General features: G+C 43.0%; 1 protein-coding gene across 1 annotated transcript in view; it reads right to left on the bottom strand.

Annotated features, from left to right (window-relative positions):
* Nucleotides 1–976: 976 nt before the first annotated feature.
* Nucleotides 977–13,880, bottom strand: part of LOC147456609 (FG-GAP repeat-containing protein) — a 67,529-nt gene continuing 54,625 nt past the window's right edge. The window contains exons 10-13 of the mRNA XM_086515040.1: nucleotides 2,424–2,549; nucleotides 2,275–2,340; nucleotides 1,781–2,065; nucleotides 977–1,646 (exon numbers count right to left, since the gene is read on the bottom strand). Coding sequence (XP_086371166.1) covers nucleotides 1,179–1,646; nucleotides 1,781–2,065; nucleotides 2,275–2,340; nucleotides 2,424–2,549 — 945 coding nt within the window. The 3' untranslated portion in view covers nucleotides 977–1,178. The remainder of the gene's footprint in view (nucleotides 1,647–1,780; nucleotides 2,066–2,274; nucleotides 2,341–2,423; nucleotides 2,550–13,880) is intronic.

The raw sequence follows: 13,880 nt of genomic DNA, 5'->3' as shown, positions 1-13,880 counted from the left end.
TCTCCCATTCTTTGCAAGCATCCTTCTCAAAATCAGGCAAAACAAACTAGCAAAACAAACTGACCTTAAAAATAAAAAGTGATTTAGACTACACCCATGCTTAAGTGAAAACAAGATATCTCATCTTCCATTGTAGTGGGTAAATGTCTTCAACTATTAAAACCTACATCTTTATTCAGCTTCTCTTCTTGGAATGAGACTTCTATGGATTTGCATGCTAAAGATATAGAATAAGGGGGTTGGGAGGCATTTGCGTTGTAAGGGAAAGACGATGGCTTTCCTCTATGGCATGGAGAAAGGGGGGAAGCAATGATTGAACAAAGAGGCCAATATAGGAGAGATTTAACTTACGAGAAGCAAGGCAACATTTAACTTATTTTGTTGAAGCTAGAGAGAAAAAGTTGCCCTCTGTTAATGGGCCTCTTTGACTTTACGATGTGTTTGGTTACCAAGGGCATGGTGTATGACAATTATATTTGAGACAAAAGAGCCTTTTCAAGAAGGAAAGCCAAAAAATTTTGAAATTCTATTTGTCAACTGCAAAACAAATGTGTGAAAAATGTTGATCAATCTGAGGCAACAAATCTACTAAAAACTTGCTAATAGGAGGTGACAGCTGTGTTCCATGGAAGTACAAATGTATCTCAAAATGGCCTTTTGTTTCACATGAGTAGGTATTGAACTTCGTTAAGCTTATCAAGACTTTTCATTATAACTAGGCAGTATTGTTGTAAATCGATAGGTCATTCGGTGCTTAGTCAGAGGGGGTAAAACCCAAAGGCCATATATACATGGCCTTACCAAAATTCATTGCCTACCAATATGGAAGAATCACACGATATCCATGGACAAGCCCAGTAAAGAAGGAAGAAAACAAGTAAACATCTTCCACGATGGACATGCGTCATCGCTTTGCACAATACAATTCCAGCATTTTAGTGAGCATCCTTACTGCCTAAATCTCATATAACTCATGTAACAGCCAATAAACTCCTTTTCATTCATCTCAAATATCTCAACAAGAGCCAGTCTTGATCATCCAGCCAAACGGTAACAGCCGCATTGACATATAAACAGAACAGCCGTGGAAACCTTGATATGGATCCATGCCTATATCAGAATTTTTCGAGGCAATGTGTCCGGTGATCCATACAAAGCCCTTCAAAATCCAGCACCAGTTATCTTGGGCCCGGCTTCTTTCCTTCTGAGGAGAAACTAAAATGCTGAACAATAAATATCACACACATAACCACAATGAGGCAACCAACAAGCGAGCTGAAAAACAGTGCCCCTGGTTGTTGCACTTGCACAAACCCATACACACCATTCGATGCAACTACAATAATATCATTCAAGCCATCACCAGAAAAGTCGGCAACGACTAGTTCATGTGTAGGTGCAGATGGCAGGAAGAAGCTTCTGAGCTGCCTTCCACTAGATGATAAAATTGCTGCTTCACTCTCACCAGCCACGAGGATCAACTGTGGTGGCCCATGAGCCCTCAACGAGATCACCTTCAATGTGGGAACGATCCTATCAGCAGCAACCCCAGCTTGGAAGAAAGAGTTCTCCCATGAAGCTCCTGTAACAACTTGCCACCGCATTATCGCACCTTTGCCATGCAGACCTGGGCCGTATGACGTAACCTGCATTCCAAACACACAATGAAGAAAGAAAAGCAATTTTAAACTCTCTTCGATTCCGCAAACTGGTGTATATGCTTTGTGAGATGGTGGCGTCTAGCCTCGTCAGAAGTTTTAATGCTTGAATCTAATCTTACCTCACCCCGACTATTCAAAAAGATCAAGTCTCCATGACTACCTCGTCGATGCTTATGCCCATCATCTATAGGAAGTAGCACAGGTGTTACAGCTTCCAAAGGAGTAGAGTCTGAACCTCGGGCAAAACCATGGTGAAAGCCACCAAATGGATAATGCTTGCAAATGGAAGCATTGAAAAGTTGCTCACGGACAGGAACCCCGGATGTTGCAATGGCTGTGCATGGTCGTATAGCCTCCATTAGCCCGCTGAGCACAACACGCTCTGTCCCAACACCACCCACTGCCTGAGAAAACCCAGCACCAAATATCAGTCTCAGACATACAAATCACTCCGAATTTCTGAGCATCTTTACAAAGACTACAAAATTACATCCACTAGATGCAAAACCTTTTCTTCATGGAAAACAAGACCTCTCTACACTTAGCATGTCACTGAAACATGTGAACAGCGAAGGAATTCCAGTGCAGATCATTGCCATTGTGAACCCCATACCTGTACATGATCTAACACACCATCTCCATTGACATCTGCGTGCAAGCCACCCTCTTGAAGTAAAAGCTGCAGTTAAGAGCACTGTCTTACTCCTCAAAATAAAAAAAAGCATGGCATTATAAGCCCCAGTTAGTAAAACCTCGACTCACCTTGCAAACAGTGCGTCCTGAAGCCAAATGAATGGCCTCGATGCCTTCCTTCAGATGTGCCACTAGCACATTTGGAACCCACCAAAGTTGAGTGAGATTAGTTATTGTCGGTAAATACTGTGTCTTCTGCAGAACATATAACAATTAGATTTTCTGAAATTTCACCTCATAAAAGCAGAGTGAAAATTTCTGCCAATAAATCCTTTTCTCAACAATCATGATTTTGTTTTTGACAAAAATCATTCATGAAGATTCTACCTTTAGTGCAGTACTAGTATCAAGCATTCCATGTGGTATACAAAAACCTTTGGCACGTAAATGAGTATCTCAACTCCGTCTCCATTGGTACGCTATCCTGCCTTTCTGGCAGGTATGTGTCCCACCCCGCACCCAATTCCCCCCCCCCCCCCCCCCGCACGGCCTTCTTCCTTGATAACCTCCACCCCAACCCTGTTTTTCTCACCCCCCTTGGGCTCTTCCAATGGGAACTACCTTTCTTCAACAATGCCCAGTTCAATCTCCTCTGCAAGCTTGGCTGTAGGCACCTGCAGCAGCCTATATTTTCCCTTTCCCCAGCTGGCACAGCCCACTACTATTTTCACCCCAGCTCCAACTCTGTTGGTGTGCCACCCAGCCCTCTTAGCAACCATATCCAACCATAAATACGATTTGTGGATGATTTTCCATGCTTGCACACTCCCCCATGCATTTCCTGGCCAATCAGATAAGTTAACAAACCACATACTCAGCATAAGCTTTCTCTGGCTGGCATAGATCAAATGAATTGAAAGAAGCATTGCCAGAATCTCAAGGAGCTCTGACGCCGTAAGAGTCCAAAATAAATAAGTAAATAAATAAAAAATCACACAATGTTTTTATTAAGTTGGGAGGGCTAGAGAAAGAATGAAAGCTGTATTAACATCTTCGACAAGCCGCATTTAGATTATAGCAGTGATAGCTGCTACTAGTGGCTTGAGCAACCACATTCTTCTTCCCCTGCCCGTAAGCAATCCGGAAGTGGAACACGGAGAGAAAATGTGACACCATCTCCTCTGCTTGTCTAACAACTTGAGCAAGAAAATACTTTTGTCACAAATTGCTGACGTGTCAAGCCACTAAAGAACAGAGCCAACTTGTAGATCCCGGCCGAGGAGCCTAAACCCTAAGAAGAAGAAGCTGAAGAAGCCGAAGCAACAGAAGAAGTTTTACCAACTTACAAAGTCTTGCCGAGTGGAATATTTTTAAAGAAGTGTTCCCACCAACTTATGGGACCCCGTCCGATGGGACCCAAGTGATATAAAGGCATTAAAATGAAACAAGCCTACACACACACACACACACACACACGGAGAACTGATGACGTGGCAGCTGTACGGATTCCTAGAATTCGTGCTAACATGATGATGTGGCAATTGTACGGATTTTCGCGATTCGCACTGACATGATGACATGGCAGGTGTGCGGATTTCCGTGATTTACGCAGAGCAGCTTTGGGTGGCAGCTTTTAAGTTTGATACTTTTCATGTAACTGCTTTTCATGGCCAAGGGCCTTCAAATATGAGCCAAGGGCTCATTCTCTGGCATGCTCTGCGTGAGGTGCAGAGGATGGAGTTCCGGTGTTGTACAAAGTTCAAGTAATATAAAGAAATACCGAAAGAGGTGCCAAGGTTTGGGACCAGTGCTCTCTTGAGGTGGAACTCCGCTACTCCCCGTCTTGTGTCGTGCATCTCTTTCAGTTCAGTTGTTATTTGGAGTGCTTAAAGTTGTTCAGTCTGTTCTTTTCCTTTGGCACCTGGTGCCCATCTCCCATGACAAGTTCAACCTTTGGTGTGAAAACAATAAGATCAACACCACGTAGATATTGCTTTCAAGAACATAAGGCATGAATGACTGCTTAGCATTATCCTCTCATATCCAACCTCATGTGCCCTTAACTGTTGGAACCCTGCTCCGAAACTTCTACCACAAGCATCACGATGCACTTCAAAAGAAGAAATCCATTGGGCACCCTTGAGCAAGTGGGGCAAAAGAAGTCAAGACAATATACATTAATAAAAATATGTTCCCACCACCACTTTCTCGGCTTCCAAAAAAAAAAAAAAAAACATTAAGAACTTCTTTGTCTCACACAATTGCTCTCACACACACACACAAAACTTTGGATCTGCAGAAAACCACTGAGCTTCAAAAGGATGTCAACTTAATTGATCAATTCAAATTGCAATCCTTGGCCGATTTAGGCTCAAAGAAGTGCTACGGAAAGCTCTTGATGAGAGCTACGCCCACAGACAAATTATGAACGCCAATTTTGCTAATACAAGGGGCCAATAAGGTTGCTTACTATGCAAGGAGATGCAAAGACTAATTGAAAAAATATGCAAAGGGCACGTGGAATTAGCTCCCTCTCACCTAATCATCATGGGTAGCGGAGCATGCTCATACCCCAAGTGATGATTAGTACGCTTTCAACTTTGATTAGAGAGTGGAATCTATTAATAATGCAAGAGATTAATTGAGCTACTAATGACAATCAAATGAAAAGGTTGATTGGCCTAGATGTGATACCGTCGGCTTTGATACCACGTGTGTGTTACCCTAATCACCAATGGTTAAGCGTTTAGCTATGGAAGATGGAGTCTTAGCTTGACCATGGTGTTAGGGTTAGGGTTAGAGAGATGGAGATTAGGGTTAGGCTAAGCCAAGTGTAACAAACTTGGACACCCCAAGTCAAGATTCTGTCACGACATAGCAGAGATTCACTTCAAAACACTTCACAAAATTAAGAGAGAGAGAGAGTCACCAGCCCCGTGTAGTTCCGTGCCAAGAGATACTGACCCTAAAGACTGGCGCCCCTTTCGGTATTTCTTTTAATGCCCGCTGGTGCTCGCTCTCAGACTCTGCGTCCAGATGCTCTGTAGAGTGAGCCCCCTTGGGTCCAATATAAAGGTTACAAGGGATGCTAAAAGCAGAGCCCCAAAAGCATTAAACTTAAAAGCTTTCATCCCCAAAAGCTAGCGCTGCTAAAAGCAGTCAGCGCATTCTGCGAAGATCCGTACAGTGCCACGTCAGCCAGTCAGCGGAAAGTGCGGAAAATCTGTACACTGCCACGTCAACCAGTCAGCACTTTTTTCCGGGCATCCGTACTATCTGTCAGTGCTTAGTCCGGGCGTCCGTACAATCAGGCCACGTCAGCACGTTGTGAGTGTGTCCGAGCACTCCCACGTCATTAATTTGTGACATACCCCCCTCTTGAAAAAATTGTAATCGCCCTTGATTACGCCTGCAAAATAGACACAGGCCATATACTGTCTCAGTAGACACTGACTATTAATACCGACGCACTAGACACGACACATCTAGCACTTGTACAAAGACGATAGTCACATCACTGGACATCACAAGACATCACTCGAGATCATAGGACATCACATGACAAATCACAGAAAAATTCATTCCAAATCTCAGACCATGACTACCAGCAACATATTTAGTAATCGCATCTAGATCCAATCCAGACCTCACTGATGCCCGATTAACTAATCCTTATTGCGACCATCTCTATAGAGATTTATGACACCAAAATGCTGCAGTCATTTTGTCTTTAAGTTCTTGCTTTGCACTCAATAAGTCAAGTGAGAGAGCACAAATCAATCATCTTTAATTTCGGGAAATCTGCTTCATTAAGTCATACAGCAGAATACTGGTCAGCCCATTAGTATTTCTGAAACCCAAAGGGGACATCAGTGACCTTACTCAAAATCAAGATAATTCATTGACAAAGGAGCAGAGTGACTCCCCTCTTGTGCAAACCCACTGCACCAAATTCACCCTTGCTGAGTTTGGGGTTCTATCCGAGTAGACTATGCTAAACCGAATGCTTCAAGGTAAAGGTCCAAAATCTGAGGAGTATCTGCTAGGTCCTCCTCCTTCACCCACTTTGCATCCAAAGCCGGATAGTTCTTGAATTTAACCAAGAACCGCCGAATCGCTTTACCTTTCATCTTTCTTTCCTTGTGTGCCAAAAACTCTTCTGGAACGAGTATCTCCTCGCTTTCTTCCACTTCGGGTTGCTCATCACACTCCCCATCAACTGATATCACGTTTAAAAGGTTTCAAGAGACTCACATGAAATGCATTGTGAAACTTCCAAGTATCGGGCAGCTTGAGTCGAAAGGAGACATCATTTATCTTTTCTTTAATCTGGAAAGGGCCATAATACCTCATGCTAAGCTTTGGAAAAAGCCGCTCCTTTCCCTTTCGTTTCCTTAGGCATGCCTTCTCAAAACGTAAGAGCACCCAATTATCTTTCTTTAATTTCAAATCTCGTCGATGTCAATCTCCTGCCTTCTTATGTCGTTCTTGAGATTTCTCTAAAGCCTCCCGGACCTTGGCAAAAGCAGTGTCCAAGTCCCTCGTGTACTCGTCGGCTTCAAAAAACTTGTCTTTAGTGCTGAGAAAGGGTGGAACCTTTGGAGCACCTTCAATTATCTCAAACGGCCCCTTCCCCGTCGAAGAGTGAACCGTGTTGTTGTAGGCAAATTCCACCAAAGGCCAAAAAAATTCCCATTCAATCTTCTCATCAAAGATCTAAGACTTCAATAGATCCAAAGCAACTGAATTTGCAATCTCAGATTGCCCATCTGTCTGCGGGGAATGATGACGAGAATTGCAACTATGTGCCAATGTTCTCCCAAATAGCCCTCCAAAACAAACTCATGAATCAGGGATCTCTGTCGGAGACTATTTTCTCAGGCATGCCATGTAATCGAAATATCTGTGCAATGAGAGTCTCGCTAAATGGTCCGGCTTGACTATTTTCTTCACTGGAATGAAGTGAGCTTGCTTGCTAAATTTGTCAATGATAGTCCAAATGCCATCGTGCCCACTCTGTGTCCTCGGGAGATCAAAGATGAAATCCATTGCAATACTTTCCTTGGGGGGGGGGGGGGGGGATGGGTAAAGGCTGTAGTAATCCCTGTGCCTTATGCCTGTCAAACTTGACCTTCTGGCATACTAAACAACTGCGAACAAAGTCGTCCACATTCTTCTTGACTCTCGGCCAAAAGTAATAACGCTCCACACCTATCAAGGTGGTGTCGATGCCGCAGTGACTCGTAAAAGGTGGACAATGGCACTAAGTCAAAACTTTTTCCCTCAACGGTCGTGTAACACACAACATTGGTTTTTTCATCAAGTAGCCATCCCGTATGGAATACCTTGGCACTATCTCCCCGTTCTGTATCCAAGTAAAAACATCGGAAAATTCCGGATCGGTGACGTACTGATCAACCATATCCTCGAAGCTTCTATGATGAATCGCGGAAATAGCCAAGGCTAGGGGCTTCTGAGACAATGCATCTGACACCAAGTTTTTCTGTCCCTGAATATGGACAATCTGGAAGTGAAACTGCAACAAGATATTAGCCCACCGCATCTGCTTTTTTAAAAGCTGCTTCTGTGACAAGAAGTAGCGTAAACTCTGATGATCAATAAAGACCGTGAAATTGGCTCCGAGTAGGTAATGTCGCCACTGAGTAAGAGCATGGATCACTGCCAATAGCCCTTTGTCATAAATCTGTGCTGTCAATCCTGGTCTTGAAAACAATCTGCTTTCCTACATGGCCTTCTTACATTAAGACCGCTTTCAGACTATGACCACAAGCATCACAATAAACTTGAATGGCTTTTGCAAGTAGGCAAATCCAACACTGGTCCCGTAGTCAGTTTTTCCTTAAGTGTCTGAAAGGCAGTCACCTCTGTCGGTTTCCACGAGAAAGGGACTCCTTTCTGAGTCTAGATGTGCAAAGGGGAAGCTACCTTTGCAAACTTCCGAATGAACCGTCGGTAGTAAGAACACAAGCCCAAGAAACTACTAACTTCATGAACATTGTTCAAATCTGGCCAATTGCGGATAGTCTCAATCTTGACCGGGTCCATATGTACTCCTGCTGTGCTGAGACGATGTGTCCCAGAAAGTGTATCTCTGGCAAGAAAAATTCACTCTTTTTGGCATTGATAACTAATCTGTGATCACGCAATGCCTGAAAGACTTGTAGCAGATGGTGTTGATGTTTTGCTTCATCCTTGGAGAAAACTATAATATCATCAAAGAAAGTGCCGACAAAAGATCGATGCTCTCGGAAAATCCTATCCATCATTCAGTTGAAAGTTGTTGGAGCATTGGTAAGTCCACAAGGCATCACCAAAAATTTCGTATAAACCAAAGCTTGTCCGAAAGGCTATCTTGTAGACAACTCCCGGAGCAATTCTGATATGATGATATTTGCTTTTCAAATCAATCCTGCTAAACAAGAGGATCCCTGAAGTCGGTCAAGAATACCATCGATCCTTGGAATCGGGAATCTATTCTTGATAGTGGTTTTATTGAGAGCTCTATAATCAATGCACATTCTCCAAGATTCTTCTTTCTTAATACCAACAAAACCGGAGAGCAATAGGGTTAAGTACTCGACTAGATAAGACCCTTTTCAAGGTCTTTCACTTGGTTCATGATTTCTTCATTTGGACTCGGCTAACACGGTAAGGTGGCCAGTTCGATGGTGTGCTTCTAGGAATCAAATCAATAGTATGATCCTCAGGACGAGATGGGGATAACTCGCCTGGCAGGCCTTCAGAGAAACAATCAACATGTGTGTGAAGAAAATCTTGGCGTTCTTTGTCTAATTCAGACATGTTCGTTCGATGTTCATTATTCAACTCTTTCAAATAGATCGAGTAAACAAAAAGAGTAGATTTCATTAATTTTGAAATGGCCGAAGTCGATACAATAGGGACACACTTGCCCTTCAATTTTACATCTAGTACAATTTTTTTGCTCTTTTCAATTGTCAAAGCCGCTTTCTTGGCCCGATAGTCGACTGTTGCGATGTTCTTATAGTACCAAATGGACTCCTAAGAGGACATCATACCCTTCCAAAGGCATGATGTAGAAGTCCTAGTGCCCTAAATACCCCTGACATAGCAAACCAAGTTTGCCAATGACAGGCGTAATGGCTACATCCCGTCTGCGTGCCGCTAGAACTGCCTGTGTTGGTGGCCCCATCCTGTCGGGCGTAATCTCGAGCCACACCACCAATTCAGGTGAAATGAAGTTGGCCTTGGCTCCTCCATCGAAAAAGATAAGGGCTTCCTGATCTTTCACTTTACCCCAAGCTCGGCAAAGTTCTATACTTTCATCTATCTGGCTTGGATCGTTCACATGCAATCCGGTACCAATCCTGCTTTCATCTTGCTTTTTTTGTCATGTTCCTCTGCTGCCCTAGAACTCTCTGGCCTATATTCAGTCTGTCCTTGTTGTGCCTTTTGGGGGCACTTTGCGGAGATGTGCCCTTGTTTCCCGCAACCAAAACACTTCCCCTCTTTGAGATAGTTAGCCCTTTCTCTAAGAGTCAGTCGGAGTCGTGTATCTTTCTTTTCCTGGGGACTCTTTTTCTTTCGATTTTCATTGTTCGAAGTCTGTCTGGTCCTTTGAATCAAGACTTCATCAGTGGGGTAGGTCAAATTCCCCGAATGTATGAGAAACCCCGTTTCGCATGACCCATTAATTCTTGAATAGAGTCCGACTTTCGTTCTAGGCAGTAATCTCGGATCTCTGTAGGGAGTCCGCAGCAAAATCGCTCAATTTGTTCCTTAAATGTGACCTTCTTAAATGAAGAGGTCGGTAGAAAAGTGTAACATTTAATGTGTCATGGATGCTTGAGTCAATCGCTGTCTGCATCATCGTCTTGTGTCATCGCCTACATCATCACTAGAAGGCTCTAGAAGAATTTAGAAGGATCTAGAAGACTCTAGAAGGTTCTAAAAGTATCAAGGAGATTCTAGAAGTTTCTAGAAGCTTGGAGAATTCCGGAAGAATCTAGAAGTTTCTGGAAAGCTCTAGAAAGTTGAAGAAGGATCTAGAAGGTTCTAGAAGAACTAGAAGGATCAAGAAGTTTCTAAAATCTTGGAGAAGATTTCGAAAGAATCTAGAAGTTTCTAGAAAGCTCTAGAAAGTTGAAGAAGGATCCAAAAGGTTCTAGAAGAACTAGAAGGATCAAGAAGGTTCTAGAAGATTCTAACCTCCTCAAGAAGAACCTAGAAATTTCTAACCTCCTCAAGCACTAGTATAAATAGGGGTCTTGGGCCACAAGCCCCTCAGTCTTCCCAACACCAGTTGTGAGGCTCCTATGAGGAAATCCCTCTTCTAGTTCTTGTCTTATGTTCAAGTCTTGTCCTTGCAATCAAGCCTTGTCTTGTACTCAAGTCATGTAATCCAAGTCTTGTATCTAGCTCTCTTAATAAAGTCAAGATTAAGCTTATCATCAAGTCTCAAGTTCTTGTACATTGTGAGCGCCTCCACTTTCTCTCTTCTAGCTCTATACGCGCTCATAACATAATGCACTAATAACTTGTGTGTAGCGGAAATTGATAACATAGTGAGCATTTCATTAAGAACAAGTTCCTAATGAGCATAGAGAGAGTACTTAATTGAGAAAGCAACATAGCAATTTACACCTAGCTAATTTGGCATTGACAATACTTGAAAAGAGAGAGAAATAGAACAATTGACAACAGTTGAGGACCGGGTCCCCCCTCCATAAAGGCTTTGTATTATAGCTTCTCCCATCAAAGGAGACTTTTATACAATACAATTCTTGTGTTTCTTGACAAAACTCGTTGGTGCAATGAAGATGAAAGCTTCATGCACCAAATTATGCTTGAAAATCACACCTAGTGTCCCTAGCCTCGGTCCCAAGACCTCACACACCTGCAAAAATGGTGAGAGCTAGCAGGAATGAGGATAGATTGAGAGGAAGAAGAGGTATCTTACGAGAAAGAAGTATTCTCCTCACATAATCACTCTAATAGTATAGCTTAGCTTAGTAATTAGCATGGTAGAGGAGATAAGCATGCCATTGAAGCTTGGCTCTTGGTTGGATTTGCATTCCATAGCCAAGAGTTGGTGGTGTAGGCCTCTACTTCTCAATGCTTGGAGAAGGAGATGGAGTTCTTCAAGCACACATGAGTTGTGTGTGTGTGTGTGTGTGTGTGTGTGTGTGTGTGTGTGTGTGTGTGTGTGTACAATTGTGTTAATGCAGGCCCTTCTCTCATCTTGGTCGACCCCTCTTGCTAAATGCTCATGTTGGCCTCTCATTGGCTCCTGTAAAGCTTAGCCAATCACAAATTAGAAGCATAGTTGATAGCCTTTTGACAAGTGTCCCCCGTTCCCCTTTTGTGAGAGCTTTAGGTATTTAAATAATTCATCTAAACTCTCATTGGACCTTTTTTTCTTCTGGCCAATAGGAAGCAGGCAAGCCATTGGGCTGCTGGATGCTCATTGGACCCCTTGGTAGACTATCCAATAGTCTTCTAGGGAGCTTAATTTCTATTGGTTCTTTTATCAAGCATTTTTAAATTGATTAGGCCAAATTTACTCTAGCCTAATTCTCATTGGTCCACCTCTATGGCCATCCGATAGGATTTGGGGGCAACTGGCCTAGGAGCTTGACATGTGTCCAGTATTCCCTTTGTATAAAAGGCGAGCCTTGGAGTGTGTGTGTGTGTGTGTGTGTGTGTGTGTGTGTGTGTGTGTGTGTGTTTTCTCTCTCATCCCCTACATTATGGGCTCGTCCCCTCCTTCCTAGGGATGTGGGAAGACTTTTTAGTCTTCCCATGACCATCCAATTTCCCTATGCTTTGACCATTGGATAAAAGATTTGATTTTTCGAACCTTAACCTATGGAAGTCTTAATGGAGCTGAGCCTTTCCTATGAAGTACTACCATAGAAGGCATCAACCCTTGGTACCTAGTAGAATCCACCAACCCCATCACCCATACCTCTACATACGGCATCATCCATTCCTCAATCGGGTTCTACATCTTCCAGTCACCTTCCCCAGTAAAGCCCTCTCCCATTTTGTTACAGCAAGCTATTGACCAACAGGCTCTTGAGCAAGAGGCCATGGAGGAATTAACCAGTGTTTTGGCCAAGGTAAACCTCAAGTTTCCTACTTTCAAGGGACTCTCCTCAGAAGATGCAGATGACCATGCAAGGAGATTTGTATCTCTCTGTAGAGGTTGTGGTCTTAATAGAGAAGATGCTTATTTGGTGCTGTTTCCATCAACCTTGGATGGTTTAGCAGACAAGTGGTACAGTCAGTTTACAGCGAATCACTTTCCAACTTGGACAGCTTTAAGACAACAAGGTCTTTTAAGCCCCATTCAAGCACATTGCTCTTTTGCAGGTTGTCCCCCTTTGGATCCCTATTTCCGCTCCTTTAAATCCCTGACAGAGACCGGTTTGCAGCGCGGTCTGCAGCCTTACCAATATTCTAGCTTTTACTCTCCTGATACTTCCCCATATTAAATGATCAGTTTCACATGAGAAAATCATTTGGGAGTATTAGATAATAGTTTTTATGACATTACCTCTTTCTTGAAATCATAGTCGTCCTCGACTATGAGGTAGAGAAGATAAAGCCTAGTCATTAGTCAGTTTGCTAGCGGGTAGAGTACCCCTATTTTACCCTACGACATCGTCCCAGAATGGATGACTAATCCATTTGGTGCTTGAGAGCGTTAGCAGCCGCAAGCATGTCTGCACATTAGTCCGTATCAATCTTCCATAGTAGAGTGACAAGCTCTACTTGGTGTTCGGGAGACATCTTCTCCACAAACATGATCCTAAGCATACATACTTATTAAAATTTGTGCACAATAAAGAAAAAGAGTCTTATAAGACAAAAACTTTGTTCATTTATACATATTTACATTTGCTTACTCGAGGGAATCATTGTAAGCATTGACAAAGTTTAGGTTATTCTTTAATTGTATGCCTTGCAGCCATCTAGCATCTTCAAAAGGATAATTTTTAAACTTGATAAGATATCGTCGGATAGTCTTACCGCCTCGTAATACCTTGTCTTCGTGTCGGAGAATTGACTCGGGCTGCGACACCTCTTCTTGGTCCTCGATCTCCGATGGGTCTTCAATAATTGCTTCTTGAGGTGGCTCTCCTTTGTAAGGCTTTAGGAGGCTCACGTGGAAAGCATTGTGTATGAGCCAATGGCTGGGCAACTTGAGTTGATAGGCCATCTCATTGATTGGTCTAAGAATCTGGAAGGGACCATAGTACCTTTTTGCTAAGTTAGCATAGTACTTTTGGTGTCCCGTAGGATTCTTGCCCGTTGTGTGCCTTAATCGAGCCTTGGGAAACTTAAGAAAGGCCCAATCGTTTTGTTTAAAGGCTAGGGCTCTTCTGTGCTTATCAACAACAGCCTTTTTCTTTTACTGAGAGATCGATAAAGCATCCTTAATCTTTTGGAAAGATTCTTGCAAGTCTCGGCTATATTGATTTGCAACGAAGATCTTCCCATGTACTTTGAGTAGCAAGGGACTTTTTGATCTTCCCTCTATCACCTCAAAAGGTGCTTTTCCCGTGGAAGTATGTACAGTGT

The sequence above is a fragment of the Adiantum capillus-veneris genome, chromosome 6 (genome assembly GCF_014529385.1).
Source record: "Adiantum capillus-veneris isolate H3 chromosome 6, ASM1452938v2, whole genome shotgun sequence".
Classification (NCBI taxonomy): Eukaryota; Viridiplantae; Streptophyta; class Polypodiopsida; order Polypodiales; family Pteridaceae; genus Adiantum; species Adiantum capillus-veneris.
Note: the sequence above shows the minus strand (reverse complement) of the source record. Positions and strands in the feature narration are given on the sequence as shown.